Source organism: Mus caroli, unplaced genomic scaffold (genome assembly GCF_978045245.1).
Source record: "Mus caroli unplaced genomic scaffold, Mus_caroli_1 scaffold_19, whole genome shotgun sequence".
In the NCBI taxonomy this organism is placed as follows: Eukaryota; Metazoa; Chordata; class Mammalia; order Rodentia; family Muridae; genus Mus; species Mus caroli.
The window spans coordinates 55,363,845-55,381,655 of NW_028227274.1; the positions used below are offsets into that span (position 1 = coordinate 55,363,845).

The 17,811-nt window shown below is 44.1% G+C and overlaps 1 protein-coding gene across 1 annotated transcript in view; it reads left to right on the forward strand.

Annotated features, from left to right (window-relative positions):
- Positions 1–11,433, forward strand: part of Prrc1 (proline rich coiled-coil 1) — a 40,464-nt gene extending 29,031 nt beyond the window's left edge. Inside the window, exons 7-9 of the mRNA XM_021150371.3 lie at positions 166–269; positions 2,642–2,744; positions 7,671–11,433. Of these exons, the coding sequence (XP_021006030.1) occupies positions 166–269; positions 2,642–2,744; positions 7,671–7,880 (417 nt within the window). The 3' untranslated portion in view covers positions 7,881–11,433. The remainder of the gene's footprint in view (positions 1–165; positions 270–2,641; positions 2,745–7,670) is intronic.
- The last annotated feature ends 6,378 nt before the right edge of the window (positions 11,434–17,811 follow it).

A 17,811-nucleotide genomic window follows, 5' to 3' on the forward strand; every position in this document is an offset into this window, starting at 1 on the left:
CCCTAAAGGGGTCTCCACCCAGGTTGGGAGCGTTACTCTCTACCTTTGTATTGTTTGAACATTACAGTGTGTAAGTTAAATATGTGCATGTATTATGTAACTATTAGTATGTTTAATATTAATATCTGTAAAAACTGGTTTCCAACTTGTGCTGCTGTTGCCTAGGGCGCCCAGGAACGCATCGACAGCCTGCGGAGGTCGGGAGCGATCCACGAGAAACAGACAGCGGTGTCTGTAGAAAACTTCATTGCTGAGCTGCTGCCTGACAAGTAAGCGGTGCGGGGTTCCCGGGGAGTCAACGCAGTGGTGTGTGGAGTTCCTTCACCCTGAGCTGACTTTTTTCAAAGCCCGAGAGGGAAGTCTACTCGGAGGGTGGACTGCTGAGCTTAGCTGACACTTGTGTTCTCACTCTGCTTCTGTGACTGGGCAGTGCAGAGCCAGGCCTGCTTTCTAAGACTGCTTACAACCACGTGATACCAAGACCTAGTGCACATTGGCTTGGGTGTAATTGAGCACTGCGGGTAAGCACACCACTTCCTGTGGTGACACACCGTAGTGGCAGACATGGTGGGCAAGACTTGATGGTAGATAACAGGTTGGAGTTACATAGTATTATGTGGTTTGCTTTAAAAAGCCCCTTAGAAATCAAAGTTAGCTTTGCTTTTGAGGGCTTTATATCTTTATGTTTTTAATAGATTTTTTTTTTTAGATGGAAGACCTTTTTGGGTATTCTGAGTTATTTTATAATAAAGAACCATATTTTGTTGAATTCTACTCACATTTATAATGTCATGGTGGTAGTAGAACCTACTTAGTGCTTTTCAAGTATTGTTATTCGTCCATGCCAAGTTGGAAAAATTAGCCTTCTTCCACATCAGAATAATGCCAGTGTAAGTATTCTGAGACGAACAGATCTAGATTTTGGTATTCGTCTTGGATTGTTACTGAGTGTACACATATGTTCTCATAATGTGTTAAGTGCACTCCTCTGTTGGGAATTGATTGGTGATGCCAGGCAGTCCCTCTGTGGCTTCTGAGTCTAGTGTGAACTTTTTCTCTATGTGAAATGTGTCTGCCTTGAGCCACAGCCCTTGTTTCTCAAATCTTGCCTTAATATACAGAACGGGAAGATGTGATCAAACGTGGTCAGCTTCGGGTCTTCCCTCCCATCCACAGTTGTAATCCTGTTGAAGGACTTTATGAAGGAGAGGGAAACTTGAAAGTCCTCATAGCCAGCAGATCCAGGGACTGAAACGATGGGCGTTGGGCACGCAGCAGTAATTGTGATTGCAGGGTTACAGAGGAGGGACTGGGAAAGCAGGTTCCAGGTCGGCTGGAGGTGGGGCTCTCCAGAGCAGAGGTTGCTGTGGAGTTCTGATGTGTGCTGGTGCCTGGGTGACAGCTCCTCAGAATGCAAAGGTGCCCTGCCTGGCATTCTCTGATGAACTCTGAGCCCAGAGCCTGCAGAACGAGGCAAAACAAGGTTTAGGTGAGCTTGGCTACATACGTTTCCTTGACCAAGAAACATAGTCAAAATAAAATAATGAAAATTTGATTAGTAGTCAAGTAGAATAAATATTATTCTGTGTTCATAAGTTAAAACATTTTTAAAGGTATGAATGCTGAGACATTTTTGCAAAGGACCATTTTAATATTCCACAGTTGCTTATTATGCTGTTTTCTGCCTTACTGTTTTTTAAATATCTGTATATCTCCTTATTAATTTTGTAGTTCTTTGTGCTTATTAAAGGTGCTTATTCTTTAAAAGACAGAGACGTTGATAGCCTTGTCCATAGTCCCTTACTGCTTACATTTGTTTCAGAGTTGCTTAATCATTCTGGTGCTAGAATTCCAGTGTTGCCCCAGTTGTCCTAAGTGTGTTTATGATGCCTTGGCTTTTATAATCTCCAGTCAGTATCTTTAGTGGGAGCAGTACCTTGATTTCAGGAGTGCATTTTTAAAGGCCAACTCCTGGAGGGTAGCTTGGAACACATAATTCGAAGGGATTGTGTTCACTAGGACCAAACACATGCTAATTTCCTGAGTGAACTTATTTTCAATTTAGTAGTAACGTTGTTAGATGGCTGCCTGCTGGTGAGAATTGGTAATACAGATTACAATACAGATTAGTTTAGCAAGTATCACTTAAAAATATTATCCACAAGCCAGCCGTGGTGGCGCACGCCTTTAAGCTCAGCACTCGGAAGACAGAGACAGGCAGATTTCTGAGTTTGAGGCCAGCCTGGTCTACAGAGTGAGTTCCAGGACAGCCAGGGCTTACAGAGAAACTCTGTCTCGAAAAGCCAAGAAAAAAAATTATCCACAAGCAACTCTTTACATGTTCAAATAAGTATGAGTTTGATCAACTGCATATTTGATAGGAAGAAAATTTCCCATGCTCAGTAACTTCACCTTTCCCTTTTGCTACTTTTTTCCTTTCTCTTCTTGGAATTAAGACAATGGAGTAATTTTACCTTCGTATTTACGGATTGACCGTTTGCAAACTAGAAACCTTTTTTTTTTTTTTTCTCTCTGAGAACTGTGAGCCTTTGACAAGAATAGCAGGTAGGTAGGACTTGCTTTTCCTCTTCGTCACTTAACTCTCGTTCCATGCAGCAGGTAAGCAGTGTTTCTGTTGCAGGTGGTTTGACATCGGCTGCCTGGTGGTTGAAGATCCTGTGCACGGCATCCGCCTGGAAGCCTTTACCCAAGCCACGCCCGTGCCTTTGGAGTTTGTGCAGCAGGTTGGTCTTCTCCGCCTTTTCTTGAGCTCTGTGTTTATAATGAGGATTACGCCCTTGACTCCGTCGTCCCCTTTTGCTTGTCGGTATCCTGATTGTCCCATTTTGTTACTTTCCACTTTTCATGGTTATACTCATGGCCTTGAAGTCAGAGGGAAATCAGCCTTTATATCCGTGTCATGTGTTCCTTTCTCTTTCTTCGTCAGCAGTGTGCTCATGTACGGATGCAGGTGGGGATGTGTGTGTGTATGGAAACCAGAGGATAGTCTGGCGCCCCTCTCAGCACCGTCCACACTGCTTTTCTTTTTCTTTTTCTCTTTCTCTTTCTCTTTCTCTTTCTCTTTCTCTTTCTCTTTCTCTTTCTCTTTCTCTTTCTCTTTCTCTTTCTCTTCCTCTTCCTCTTCCTCTTCCTCTTCCTCTTCCTCTTCCTCTTCCTCTTCCTCTTCCTCTTTCTTATGTGGGTGCTGGGTCCTTGTCTTACAGGACAGTCATTTCATCAATTTAGCTGTATCCCCACTATTTTGTCTCTTTCCCTTCTCTTTGATGTAGTATTCTTTCTTAGTTGTTCATTTCAGTAACATGTCAGTATTTAAAAGCTATATGGAAGCCAGGTGGGGTGGCGCATGCCTTATAATTCCAGCACTTGGGAGGCCGATGCAGGTCAGTCTCTGTGAGCTCAAGGCCAGCCTAGTCTTCAGAGCTAGTTCCAGGCCAGTCAGAGTTACACAGTGAGAGACCTTGTCTCAAAAAAATCAAAATAACAAACAAAATTTAGATGAGGGTGGAGAGGTGGCTTAGCAGTTAATTGTTGGGGGAAATATTTAAAAGAAACTGCCAAGTTCCCATGCTCCATCCAGCCACTCTCTTCCTGACAACCCTTGGGGTGGGATTGGGGGTGGTGTGTGGCCAGGAGCTACCAAGTTCCCTTCGCTGCCACACCAGCCCCACACAATGACCATCCACCCAGGGGACAGCCGCCACAACAACCCTGAAGAAACAAACCCTAGAAACTTATAATTAACAAGTCAGATTTATATATCAATAAATTCTCAAGTCACAGATGCCAATACAATAATTTCAGAACCAATTGATAGTGATATATGCTGCCCATTTAGATCAGACAAGTTAGCCCAATTATTCTATCCTCATATGATATTCATAACTACCTGTGGCTAAGTAAAACCACGTGGGATCAGAATCTTCTTCCTGTCCATCTGCCTCCATCTTTCCTTCTCTTCTTCCCTCCTCTGAGTTGTTCTCTGTCCCTACAGCTCTTTGCTCCGCCTCCCTTTTCCCTGTCCAATCACAGGCCCCCTGCTGCACTAATATTTTAATGTAATTGGACAGGGAAAATCCTGCCACAGCTAGTAACCGTTGGCTGCTCCCACATGACAGTAACTCCAGTTCCAGGGTATTCAATGCACTCAGTGCTCGTGTGGTGCAGCAACATGCAGGCAGATAAAATAACTGCGCATAAGATAAAAATTAAATTTAAAAAAGTGGAGTTGAGCCGGGCAGGTGGGAGGCAGAGGCAGGAGAATTTCTGAGTTCGAGGCCAGCCTGGTCTACAAAGTGAGTTCCAGGACAGCCAGGGCTATACAGAGAAATCCTGTCTCAAAAAAACCAAAAAAAAAAAAAAAAAAAAAATGTGGAGTTGATAGGAATTTGTCTTTAGATTTGCTGGCTGAAAAATGGACCTAATCATGTAGCCACAGACATTTTCTAAGTGGATTGTATTTTGTACCTTCTGTAAATGTTCTCGTGATTCGATAATGAACAGAATGGAAAGTGTCAGTCATTGAGATCTCTGTACTGGGAGCTGCTCCTTTTTAAGATCATTTGATGTGTATAGGCATTGTAGACTGGGAGGACCATTAGTATTCTCTGAGAAAGTGTGTGTGTACAACTATGGCTATAAAGTTGCTAAAAGCAGCTGGTGGTCCTTCCAGATGTTTGGCAGTGTAGAAAGATGCTTGGAGTGAGAGCTGGGAGGGTAGAGGCTTGTAAGCTGATGCTGTGCACATTGTTATGCTAATAAAACCTAGAGTGGACAAAGAGTTACAGGTTTTCTAGGAAGAAGTAAGTTTTACCACTGTTGTAAAACAGTGTAAACAGAAGTATTAGATGGAGCCATATAAAATTGCTGTCTTTAATAGTCGAGGAGTCCCTGCCCTGTTTGATGTGACTTAGCCTAATTACTTCCTGAGGCACGACAGGGAAAGCTGCCACCCTGCAGTAAATCACTGGCTAATTGTGATCGAGATCTGCAGACACTAAAGAGCAAATGGAGCTCAGAGAGTCAGTGACACAGGCAGAACATTGTACAGGGCCTCTGTAAGACCTCACATACCCTGCTCACAGCAGCTATGGAAATCATAGGTAACCCTACTTAGGCCAGAACACCTCAGAACACTGTGTCCTGTCTCAAGAGCTGGAGAGGAGCTCACAGAGCAGCTGTGTGGGTAGTGACATGAGCCGACTATAGAAGACAGGGTTTCAGCAGAGCTAAGGCGTTTGCTAGAAGTAGCACGCCTGTAGTCACATCGTCCTAGCTAATCAGGATAGAGAGTGTAAGTGTGTGCCGGATGGTCAAAGCCAATCTTCAGTCTATTGCTGAAGCATCAGGAGGACTGTGAGAGTTGTAATGGCTCCCATCACCGCATGGTAGACGGAGAGGTAGAGCAGGGGTCAGCACACAGTGACCCATGGCAGCTCTGGCCCACTGCCTGTTTTTATGTATTTCCTGCACATACCTGCCGATCTACTTACAAACTGTTTATAGATAGTTGTTCTTGTACTGAAAGAACAAAATGGAGTAGTAGTGGTGAATACTGCCCTCCAAATCTAAAGTCTTGACCATTCTGCTTCTTTCAGAAAAGCTTTCTTGGCACCTGTGCTAGATGCCTGAGCATTTTTAATTATCTCTTTTAGGGCTAGTTGGACATGCTGCTCAAACAGTCAAATCGGCTCACACTCACACACGTGTCCAAAGCACTAACTCACTGCTAAGTGTCAGCACATTTGGTTGGTGCCGGCCCCTTAGCAGGAGGATTCACGTGCTTTAGAGTATGTGCAGATGGGGAGGTGGGTGCTGGGTAGTTACTCAGCAAGCCCTGAGCACAGTTAACTGAAAAGTGTTATTTAAACTGTGGAATTTGCATTTTGTTCTGTTTAATTTTTATTGTATAGTTTCAGAATTCCCAGGATAAATAGTTATGTGCATTGAAATATCTTTTGTTCCTAGCTGTTTACATTTCTTTGCTTTTTTTTCAAACATAATATTTTATTGATTATTTGGGAATTTCACACACTGTACTCTGATCACACTGGCTACCCATTCCTCCAGGGTCCACCCTCCCATCCTTATAGCCTCCCTAACAAAAGAAAATGAAAAGAAAGGAAAACAATAGACCAAGTCTGATTTGTGTTGTCTATATACTCACTGCAGCATGGTCCAACTCTCAGTGACTTGCTCTTTAAAGATAACTGATCCCCGCCCCCCCTCCATCCCCCAGAAGCCAACAGCTGTAAAGAGCTACCCTTCAGCATCCTTTGCACACTTGTAAAGGACTCTTCAGTGGCTTCCCGATCTGTCCCGAAATGTCCTATGTCTGTGCCTGGTCACAGGTTCATAGTTTAAGGTCGTGGAAATCATTTCTTCAACAAACTGTAGCTGTCAGTACGTGTCGTCATCTTGTAATTTATGCTTCTTTCTCTTCCCCGAAGAGCCCAGCTGCTCTGGGTCTCTCTTGACAAATCAGATCACTCAGAAATATCATCTTTGACCTGCTTCACAAGTGTCACCTACAAATTTGACTAAAAATAAATAAGTCAAAGCTTCCAAGCCCCCTCTGCTGACCTGAGTCAGGACTGCACTTCAGCATCCCCAGGAGACTCCTGTGGTGTGTGAGAGGCAGACCCAGGGCCTTTGAAGACCCGGATGGATGTCTCTTTGAAGCCCACTGCAGTGCTTATAGCACGGAGTGCTGCACTGTTTCTGTCAGGGTTGCTCGGAAGCTGTGTGATATAACTCTTGACTATTTGTCTTGGAATAGGCTGTGGTGCTTTCAATTTAGTTGTCTTACGGTAACTAAATTGAGCCTAAGAAATTAGTTTTTTGAGGGGAAAAGAAAGCCCCCACCCCCAGCCCCGCCCCCTGTGATTGCAAAGCAGCTAGCTGGGGATCTGTACACAGTGCAGAGCCATTCTGCAGATGTTCTCTGCATTGTGCTTAGCAATCTCAACAAAACCCCGGCTACTGAACACTATAGACTCCATTTGCCTTTCACTGCTGTGTATGCACAGATGACTTTCATGGAAGCAGGTACAGGCTGGGTCAGTAGTGGTGAGTGCCAGTGCTGGTGGGTGCTGGCCTAGCCTGGGTGCTGTTTGGGAACAGCTACTGACTTATTGGCACATTAGTCAGTTCTGCGGACACGGTCCACACACTAAATACAGTCTTCCTTAAATGGGCCAGAAACGTAATGTGCGGTCTCTCTGCTTGCAACTTGGTGACTATAAGAATATCATTTTAGACAAACATGTTACTAACATGAAGTGGCCCTGGATGTAGAACTGGAGTTTAAGCCCTCAGTGTGTGTTGTGAGCAGTGGAGTTCTTTCAAGCCTGGACGTGCGCTCTGCCCACTTCTTCCTCCTCAGCACCACTAAAAGGATGAAGTACGTGAGGGACTGGTTATATTTGGACAGAAAGTGATGGCTATTATTAACAGGTGTGTACAGTGTTGCTTAGGTCTTCTGACCCGTGTCACTTTATACAGTTGGTGGCAGCAGAGCTGAGTTTTAGAGGGTTTGTCATAACCTATATTAGCAATAAGCTGGGTTGAGACTTGGAGCTATCATTTCTAACATGGTGTGTTCCAGTGCTGTGTCAGTGTATGACAAGTAACACAGTTCTCTTTTTCCATAGGCGCAAAGCCTGACTCCCCAGGACTACAATCTGAGGTGGTCAGGCCTTTTGGTGACAGTGGGGGAAGTCCTGGAAAAGAGCTTGCTCAATGTCAGCCGGACTGATTGGCACCTGGCTTTCACTGGCATGTCTCGCCGACAGATGATCTACAGTGCAGCCAAGGCCGTGGCGGGCATGTATAAGCAGCGGCTGCCACCCAGGCCCATGTGAGAGCAGTGCTGGGACACGGAGACCTGCCATCGTCACCTTGGGCTCCATGCAGAGGAACCTGAGTGGCTTCCGTGAATCCAACATTTTTTACGATTTTCCTGTAGGCTGCAGTCCTTTTAAAAGAAAAAGTCTTTTTTTTAAATAAAGGCACAATTTCATTCCAGTAAAGCAAAAGAAATAGATCCTCTTTTTACTGTCATAATTTCATACATCCTGGTTCTCAAAAGACATACACAAATATATTTGCAGCACAATTCAGTATACCAAATTTATAAAGTGGAGATCTGCGTTCACATAATGGATGATTTGTTCTTGGATCTTCTGGGTTCTTAATATGTAATGAGGTCTGTGTGTGGTCACTATCTCGTGAGTGCTTGTTTCTGTGTGTGCACACGACTGACCTCAGACATGCTCAGCAGTGGACCTTACGTGCTTGCTGGGTCGGGGTGCACAATTTGATGTGTTTTACAGAATATGGGCCAAATTAACAGAATGGATATTTTTTTGTCATTATGTACATGTATAGTTTGGAAGTTATACTTGCTTCTTTTTTGTTTTAAATTTTGCTATTTTACAGATTTATATTATGAACATCAGAAAATAATGTTTTATTTTTTTTCATAGCTATCTAAAAACTGAAGGGCAGATCAAGTATATCTTAGATCAGAAATGTATTTGCGTTTTTATTTTGTTTATTTTTGCACATTGGTGTTTGCTTGCCTGTGCATGTGTGTACAGTGCCCAAGGAGGCCAGGAGAGGGCAGCAGAGCTCTGGAACTGAAGTCACAGATGGTTGTGAGCTGCCCTGTGGGTGCTGGGAAGGAACTTGACTCCTCTAGAAGAGCTGTCCATGTTCTTGCCCACTGACACATCTCTCCAGCACATCCCCCCTCCCCCATGTTACTTTTATATAATGGCGTTAGCACTTCCATAAGTCAGCTCTCACTACAGCTGTTCCTACATCCTCTGCACTGTAAGAGGGATCCCTTCTTTTGAGACAGTACGGATTTTCTTCAACAAAAGCTACATCTTTTTTATTATTTGAGAATTTCATCAATGTGTTCGGGTAACATTTACCTCCCACCCATCCCTTAACTCTTCCATCCCTACTATGTGTTCCCGTTCCTGTCTTCCTTTCCCCAGCCCACCAAGTGCAATTTGTGTTATTCAAATAGGTGTGAGGCTGTGTCCAGTTGACCAACAAGAGGTGACACCCTGAAAGAAACTTGACTGTCCCTCTCTCAGAAGCCACCGGCTGCCAGTAACTCCCCAGCTGTGTGCATTGGGGGCCGGGGGGATGTAAGCCCATCCGTGCTGGCATGTTGTTTGGCTGAGATGTGTAGATTTAAGGCTATATCTTGTCTGCCTTAAGCACAGTCTGACATTCCTAACTGTGCCTCTCTGCCTTTTATTTCTTACCGATGTTTTCAACGGGATGATTTTTATATTCGATGTTGTTTATGTTTTCTTCCAGACATACTGTATTTTAACATTTGGGAAATTTACAAGTCAAAATTTAGTAATTTTTTTCTTACTCAGTTGAGCTCTCTATATAGGCAATTCAGATATCTTCCTGATGACAATTTGATATGTAAATGTAATTTAACTTTCTTTTTGATGTTGATGCAGTTCTGGAGATGTTAGCCTTAGAAGTCTTTGCACTCGCTCTTCCCTGTCCTGGCTTGTGCAGTGTGCCTGCCTGCTTTTCGGTAATTACATCACTTCTGCTCCTTTTACAGAAGGAGAAGTTTTACTTTTGAGGTGGGTACGCGCTGATCTTCAAGCACTGTGTGTGTTGCTTGGTGAGGTAGGAAGGGTGCATTGCTGTGGCTCTTGCGGTGCATGGACCTGGCCCAGGGAAACGTGGTCTCAGGACTTCTGGTGGCTTCTTGATGCATAAGAAACGGGGACCTTTCTCTACCGCTTGTTTGCTGTGCTCTGGCTTTGCAATTTGGGTCTGGGGATGTAGCTCTGTGACAGAACCCCAGCTAAAGTCTGGTCCCTCCATCAGTCTCTAGAACACAAGCATGCATGCACACACGCACGCAGGCAATCACACGATAGGGGGATTAAAAACTGTCCCCGTGTAACAGTATCTGATGGGGCATTGTCTGGAAGACGGTGTTTCCTGTTCTCTGAAGGCAGGTTTTGCAAATCCCGAAGGGTCCCCTGCTATTCTCTTTCTTGTGTAACTGAGTCCATACTAGCTCAGTGACCATTTTAGAGGCCATCCTAGTAGATGCACAGGAGGTCACTGACATCTCATGGGGTGATCGTCTTCCTCGAACCCTCAAATAACAGTGGCCGACTTATGCGATGGCTCGTTTGAAACCGAATAATTGTCGTTACCTAGTCTGCCTTCTGTGGGATGGGGAGAAGCAAGAGTGAAGGGTGGATGGAAGAGAGAAATATTTGATCCAGTCTGATCTCTCTTGAGACAGTTTCCTCCGGCCCAGGATGGGAAGTTGTCAGAGCAGGGCTGACAGTGGCACAGGCATTTCTTCCCTAGCCTCTGTCTGTCACCCTCAGGTTGTGCTAAACCAGAAGAACAGCGAGTGCTGATTGTCCCTCCTGTAGCTCGCCCAGGAGTCTGTGTGGTGGCGTTTAGGCCTGGCCAGCCCAACATCATGGTTCCCTCCCCAGCCCTTCTGTTCTGTATACTTTTCTCTTCCTACGTGTCTCTGTGTAGCGTCCACACTGACAGTTTTAGAGACTTTGTGGTGGCTGTTGCCTTTTTCAAGCCTTTCAGGAAAAAAAATCATGTAACCATTTGTCACCCTTGCCATGGTTGGTGCTAGCATCTTTTGTGAAGTTTGTTGTTGTTGTTGCTGTTTTTGAGTTCCAGATTATTGGAATCTTATTTTAATTTATTTTTCTCAGTTGGAAAATAAAACGGGAAAAATGATTTAACATCTATCTCTCACAGGGTTGTTTGACTGTTCAGTTCCAAGGTCCTCCTGTTCAGTTTTTTTGCTCATCTTGTTTCTGCTCTGGCTTGCTTTGTTGGTAATAATGCTGGACCTGGAGCTGAGCATCTCATTTACCCGAGGCAAGCGCTCTACTAAAGCCCAGAGCTCCGTACTGCCACACACTTCTGAAGTTGGAAAAGTGTGAGGAGCTGGGACTTGCCTGATTCGCTCATCATTATTTTTTTTCCTCAGTCTTTAGCTAGAGGTAAGTGTGGGTATGTAGGAAAACAAATGAAGGCACCTAATGTACATCTATTCTGAATTATGCAAATTAGCTCTTACTCAGGGTCAACTAAATTACTTCACTTTGCCCTTTAGTTTACACTTATTTGGCAAAAAAAAAAAAAAAAAAAAAAAAGGAAAATGAAATAGGACTGTGTAATTTGTGAAGCCAAATTGGTAATCTGATGTAAAAGTTGCTGTGTTAAACATAAATTATTAAGTGTAGATTTTTTTTCCTAGGATATTGTATTCATTTTGTGATATTGCATAGAATGATGTATTGGATAAAAATCAATTTTGTAAGTATGTAAATATGTCATAAATAAATACTTTGACTTATTTCTCAAAGGTGTGCCGTGATTTAAATGCTAATTTGCATTAGCATATCAGAAAACTACATACTCTTTGGGGGCGAGGGGGGGTCTAAATTGGTTACCACCTGCCACAAAGTATCGGACTTTTTTCTGGAGAATTGTAACATCTAGGTGTACCAGGTTCCAACATGGTGGCAGGAGACCTCAGTTCAAAGGAAAGAGGTCCCATGAGATAAAGGCAATGGTGGGAAGTCAGGGACTCCTGGAGGGAACTCTGATGCCTGGCGTGGCTTCCACTTTCCATTCGGACCTGCCCTTTTTTCCCTCTTATCGTTGTTTTAGGAGTTGTTTTAGGGTCAGCAATATGAATTGGGGCGAAAAGGACAAAGGTTTTGAATTTCACCCGGCATTACAAGTATTTATCCTTAACCATAGCCAGCATCCATTGCCGGGGCAGTTCACACAGTTCACGAAGGTCACTGGCAGTATCATCACCCATAATTTACATTTAGACTCGTCAGGCTAAGTAAATGTATGACACTTACTGCTCTGAAAATCCAGTGCTTTGCCTGTCTAGCCCAGGCCTCTTACCCACAGGCAAGCACCAATCTTGCTGTCTCTGGAGCGGTTTTTCCTTTTTAGCAGGGATGTCATAGTTGAAATCTGTGGCACTGTTTGGATTGGCTGCTGCTCTAAGTGACACTTATTTAAGGTCACCTGCGTGCATTTTCATACTATTTAACTCTGAAAAGTAATACTATCTGGATGTACCAAAGGTTGATTTTCCATTTACTGACCCAAGGACATCTCAGTCGTCTGAGCTCTGCTGTAAATATTCCCAGGTGTTGTGTGGACTGTTTTTAAGTGTTGTTATGGTAACAGAGTTTTGTAAAAACTTTTCGACATCCTTCTGTGAAAGCCTGGTCTTTACTGTGTTTACCAGAAGCAAATGTTTTGGCTTGTCCAGGTAGGGATAGAAAAGCTGGGTCAGAGACCAGTGGGGGATCTTGCCAGAAGACATGACACATAATTTATTTTGGGGGGTCACTTGTTTGTTTTGTTGTTTTTGTTTTGCCCAGTGTCCGCAATATTTTTCATAGGCATATTAAATACCCGGTCGATGACAGGCAGACAGCATCAAGGAGGTCAAAGCTGTAGGTGAAGGGAGTGGTAAGGTGTCACGTGAGCTCATTTTAGGAGTTTGGTGTTCCTGGGAAACCGGAAACACTGAAACTCTTAGAAAACATAGCAGTCCCCCCCACCCCCACCCCCAGAGGGCTCAGCTGTAGGACTTTCTGATTAGGACGCCATTTGCCTGAGAACTGAGGCTGACAGTGGACACTGGGACCTCATAAAAGTAAAAGGCTGTACAGCTAAAGAACCAATCAGTGAATGAAGAGAAAGCCTCAGAAGGGGAGAATCTTAGCTGGGTGTTCATCTGCCAGGTAAGGGAGACAGACCTCGGGGGCAAGCAGTGTTTCCAGGTCAGCATCAGAAGGGAACTTGAACACTGTCACGCTACTGTGACCTCTGATTTTCTTATCCCATTTTCATATAAAGTGACTGAAATGTACACTAAGCCTTTTTCTCACAATGTTACTTACCAAGTAAACTCATTTTCCACAGTGTTCTGGATATTTCCTTAAGAGTTGTGGACACCTAATAACTCACAAATACATGTGGGATGGAACAATTCAAACAACAGCGGGGCTTCGCTTCCCTGAGTTTCTAATTTTATTACTTGTGTTTAGGGCCACGCATTGTTCACCCACAGATCTCATTTTTGTTTGAAAGAGCTGTTGGAAGATTCACTGCTTGTGGGAAACTGCTTACAACATTTGGATACTTTGCTCTGCAGTTTGAGAAACCATAAAATAAGTTTATATTGAAGCACCACATTTGAGTTCAAAACTGGATGGTCTCCAGTGACATCAAGAAGTATTTTGAAGTAAAATTTTTATATAACTTTAATTTTTACTGATAATAGAGTTTTTTCATACAGTGTATTCTGATCACAGTTTCCCCCTCCCTAACTCCTAGATCCTCCCACCTCCCCACTCACTCTCTCTCTCACACACACACACACACACACACACACACACGAAAAACAAACATCTAATGTGAGTCAACCCTGGTCATATCGGCTCGTGTGTATACACACACACACACACACACACACTTACATGTTTCTGATGCTGTATTGGAAACATTACACTGGAAGACACACTTCCAAAAACGATGCAGTAGGGCTGTTTGCACTTTCTTTGCATTTTGCAAAATAGGAATCCAAAGTGGAATATATATATAGCATCACATATACTTGACAATACTACCTTGGTCTTAGCCAAGGGGACACTTTTACCCTCAGTATTATGGTTTTGGACTAAAATTACCATTCAGAAATTTCCCAAGGAATACATTTTTTTATTTTTGGCAAACTTAGATTTCTTTTTTTTTTTTTTAAGTTGACAATCAGTAATTGTGACAGCAATCTGATGTTTTGAGGACAGTTTCCATATGCAAATGTTTCAGTTGTACCTCACTTGGCACCATTCCTTTGTTATTTCCTTATCAAAAATAAATAAATAAACTTGCTGCTGCTTGCACAAACATCTAAAACAACAAAAACCAATAGAAAAAAACAAACAAAAATAGAGCCAGAGCAAAATCACAAGAAGCAGACACACACACACACAAACATACACACACAAAGACCTGCAAATTAAAAAAAAAAAAACAAAAAAAAAACCCCAGACAAAGCATTATGAGACGAAAAAACTTCTGAAAATACCATTGAGTTTGTTTTGCGTTGGCCATCTACTGCTGGTTAGGACCTACCCTTATGTGTGGCTTGTATCACTAGTGAAACTTCATTGCAGAAAACTAAATTTTCCATTGTGAACAGTTATCAGTTGAAGATAGCTTCTGGGTCAGTAGAAACTTCTTGAAATATATACATATATGAAAGAAATCTACGTGGAATCACCGAATAACAGGAGAAATCAAACCCCAACTAGACATCTCCCAGCAGCCAAAGTAACATCCACTGTCAGGAATCCGTTTGAATCACTGGCAGAAGAGGTCCTGGGAAAACCATACAGTACAGGCTATTAGCAAAGCTATTGGTTGCTCTTTACAAACCGATGGTAAGGCTCTATTCCTGAAGACCTACCTAACTCATTGAACACAGAGAAGTTGATCTGGTGCCTGCCTAGAGCCTCCACTCCTACTTAATAGTATTTGTGGTACTGGAAGGCGCTCTGCACGTGCTACCAAAGGAGAAAGGTGAACACCAACCCAGATGCAAGCTCTTCAATCTGCAATGGTGACCTGCCTATGTGATATGCTGGAACAACAGTGGCACAAATGTGGGAGTAACCAACCAATACCTGGATGGATTTAAGGCCCACTCCATGAGATGGACCTATGCCTGACACTACTCAGATGGTCAAGAACCTAAGACTAAACAGACCATGGGCGTGCAGAAAACCAAATACCACTGTTCTGCTAGTGGAATGTGGTAGTACAATGACTCCTAAGGACATTCTGCAATTCTCATAGACCAGTGTCTTGCTCAGCTATCGGCAGAGAAGGAAACATCTTGCAACAGATAGGAACAAATACAGAGACCCACAGCTGGACAATTTGCAGAGAGTGGGAGGCCTTGGAAAACTCAGTCCTAAATAGGGGGTCTCTATCAAACCCCACTCCTAAAGAGGCAGGAAGATCCTAAGAGCCAGTGGGGATAGAAGATAGCAAGGAAACAGGCTCTTCTAGGCACAGCAGGGCTGATGCACATGTGCACACAGAGACTCGTAGCATGCACAGGACCTACACTGGTCCTAGCCAGATGGGGTCCCAGGACTGAGAGGGGAAGTGGACACAAGCCCTCATCTCTATCCATAAAGGGAATTTCTTACTTTTAATTTGTTTTTGAAGTAAAGTACTGACTATGTACCTTTTAAAATATCCCTTTCTTTTCCTCCCTCTCTCATACATTACATCTCACTTGCAGCTCCCTCTTCTCCCAGACCCTCCCTCACCTTCCCTCTTCCCCAGGTTCACGTCATTTCCCTTCAGAAAAGAACAGACAAACCTCCCAGAGATATCAACCGAACATACCATAACAAGTTAAAATAAGACTAAGCACGAACCCTCATATCAAGGCTGGATTAGGCAAACGGCTAGGAGGAAAGGGGTCCTAAAAACTGGCAGAAGAGTCAGAGACAGCTCCACTCCCACTGTTGGGAGTCTCACAAGAACACTGAACTACACAACCATAACATATGCAGAGGATTGAGCTCAGCCCCACACTGTCTCCGTGACTGTTGCTTCAGTCTCCGTGAGTCCCTAGGACCCCTACTAGGCTGATTCTGTGGGCTGTCATCTCATAGTGCTCCTTAGCCCTCTGGCTCCTACAATTCTTCCTCTCCCTTTTCCAAGGGATTCCCCTAAGCCCTGTCTAATATTTGGCTATGGTCCTAGGCATCTATCTGCTCTCATCAGTTGCTAGATGAAGTCTCTCTGATGATGATTGGGAAGGGCACTGATCTATGAGTGTAGCAGCATAGCAGAATATCACTAGGAATCCTTTCATTGACTCTTCTCTCTCTCTCTCTCTCTCTCTCTCTCTCTCTCTCTCTCTCTCTCTCTCTGTCTGTCTCTCTCTCTCTCTCTCTGTCTGTCTGTCTCTCTCTCTCTGTCTCTCTCTCTGTCTCTCTGTCTCTCTCTCTCTCTCTTAAACCAGTGATGTTAAGTTCTATCTATGTCTCTGGGCTATCTAGCCTCTGGTTCCTGGCCATCCAGGTAGTGTCATGGGTGCCCTGTTGGACTTAGTCCTTGGTGGACCACTCCCACAGGTCCTGAGCCACCATTGCCCCAGCACTTCTTGCTAAGATAGATGGGAGCCATGGTGTCTAGACAGACACATGGAAGACAGCTTGGTGGTAATCACCCACGGAGAGAAGGAACAGGGAGGACATCACGGCCTCTGCCTGAGGATGGTGACAGCGGTCATCAACACAGGTGCAGCCACAGGCTGAGGAAGGAGTGCTGAGAAACTTCCACGGTGTTCTCTGTGGAGACTGCTTCTGTGCTGATACTCTTTGTTCTTGGCTGACCTGAAAGGGCCTGGGCTCACAAAGGGTACATGTTCTGTTCTGGATGGCATTGCGGGATGTTGGAGAACTGCTCTTTCACGTCTGGTATCCAAGAGTTGAGAGGCCTGGATGATTCTGGGAGCATATCTGAGTTGCCTCAGGCAGCCTGGAAACCCTCAGCTCTAAGCCAGGGAGCTCAGAGACACCATCAAGAAAGTCCCCTTCCTTTTAAAGAAAAGCGAAACTTCGAAAACATGGCAACCCCTAACCTGTAAACTCCAGGATGCAAGCCACATTCAGAAGGGGGTTCCAACACCTGCCCCCTGCCCCTGCCCACCATCTGTAATCTCTCCTCAGGCTGGTAGGAATAAGGATGGCTTCATTTAATGACGATTGCTACCCTGCATGCTGTCACTAGAGGGCACCAGATGCACATGAAATATATAGGCACCCTCACCTGAACCATTTCAAAGGGAGATGACTTTTAAAAAAAGGCAACTCTCCCACTTCTGTCTATATTCCAAGGTCACAATGCTCACTGTAAGCGGTAACAGAACAGAAAATGACAGTCACTGGCAGTGCACATGGCCGTTATTGCAACCAACGTCATTGTTTCTGATGCAGCTCTGCTAGGGCATAGCATTATATCCATGTTGCAGATTGGAAGCCTGAGCTTGGGAGAGGCTGACCTTTTCCACGAGGAAGCCCACCTTCTCCTCTCTTCTTTGAGCTTAATTCCCAGAACTTCTGCTTCTTTCTAGAACAGTGATGCAAAATCAGGCAAAATGATTTACTGGCATAGCCTGGGGAAAAATGTGTTCATTTGGGTTACCAACCAAAGAGCTCTCACAGAGGATTCCTGACGAAACAACGGACTTATGCTTCTTTCTACATAAAGGGTGCCTGGCTAAGCACATTTAGGAAGTTTAAAATGTTCTATCTTCCCCAGAGAAGCTCTTAACAAACATGACCGTATCAAAAGACCCAGGGAAGCTGAATCAGCAATCCAAGACCACCTTTCTCATGTTTATCAATACCCGGGTCCTAGTTTAATCTGTAAAATAGGTAAACAAATAAACATCTAGAATCTCTTTTGGTAGTTAGTAGAGTCTACGTAGACAGACACTTAGGGTTACCCTCGTCACCATCTCCGGAACATTATGGCTTGGAACACAAGGTTGTGGGGTCAGACTTTCAGCACTACACCCTGATGGGCACATGGGAATTGTAGTCAAACCACAGGGTCCAGGGAGAGTTAGAGACTCTCCATTACCCAGGTGTCCATTTCCCGGCTCCATGGTTCACTAGTTGTGTGATCTGAAGATGT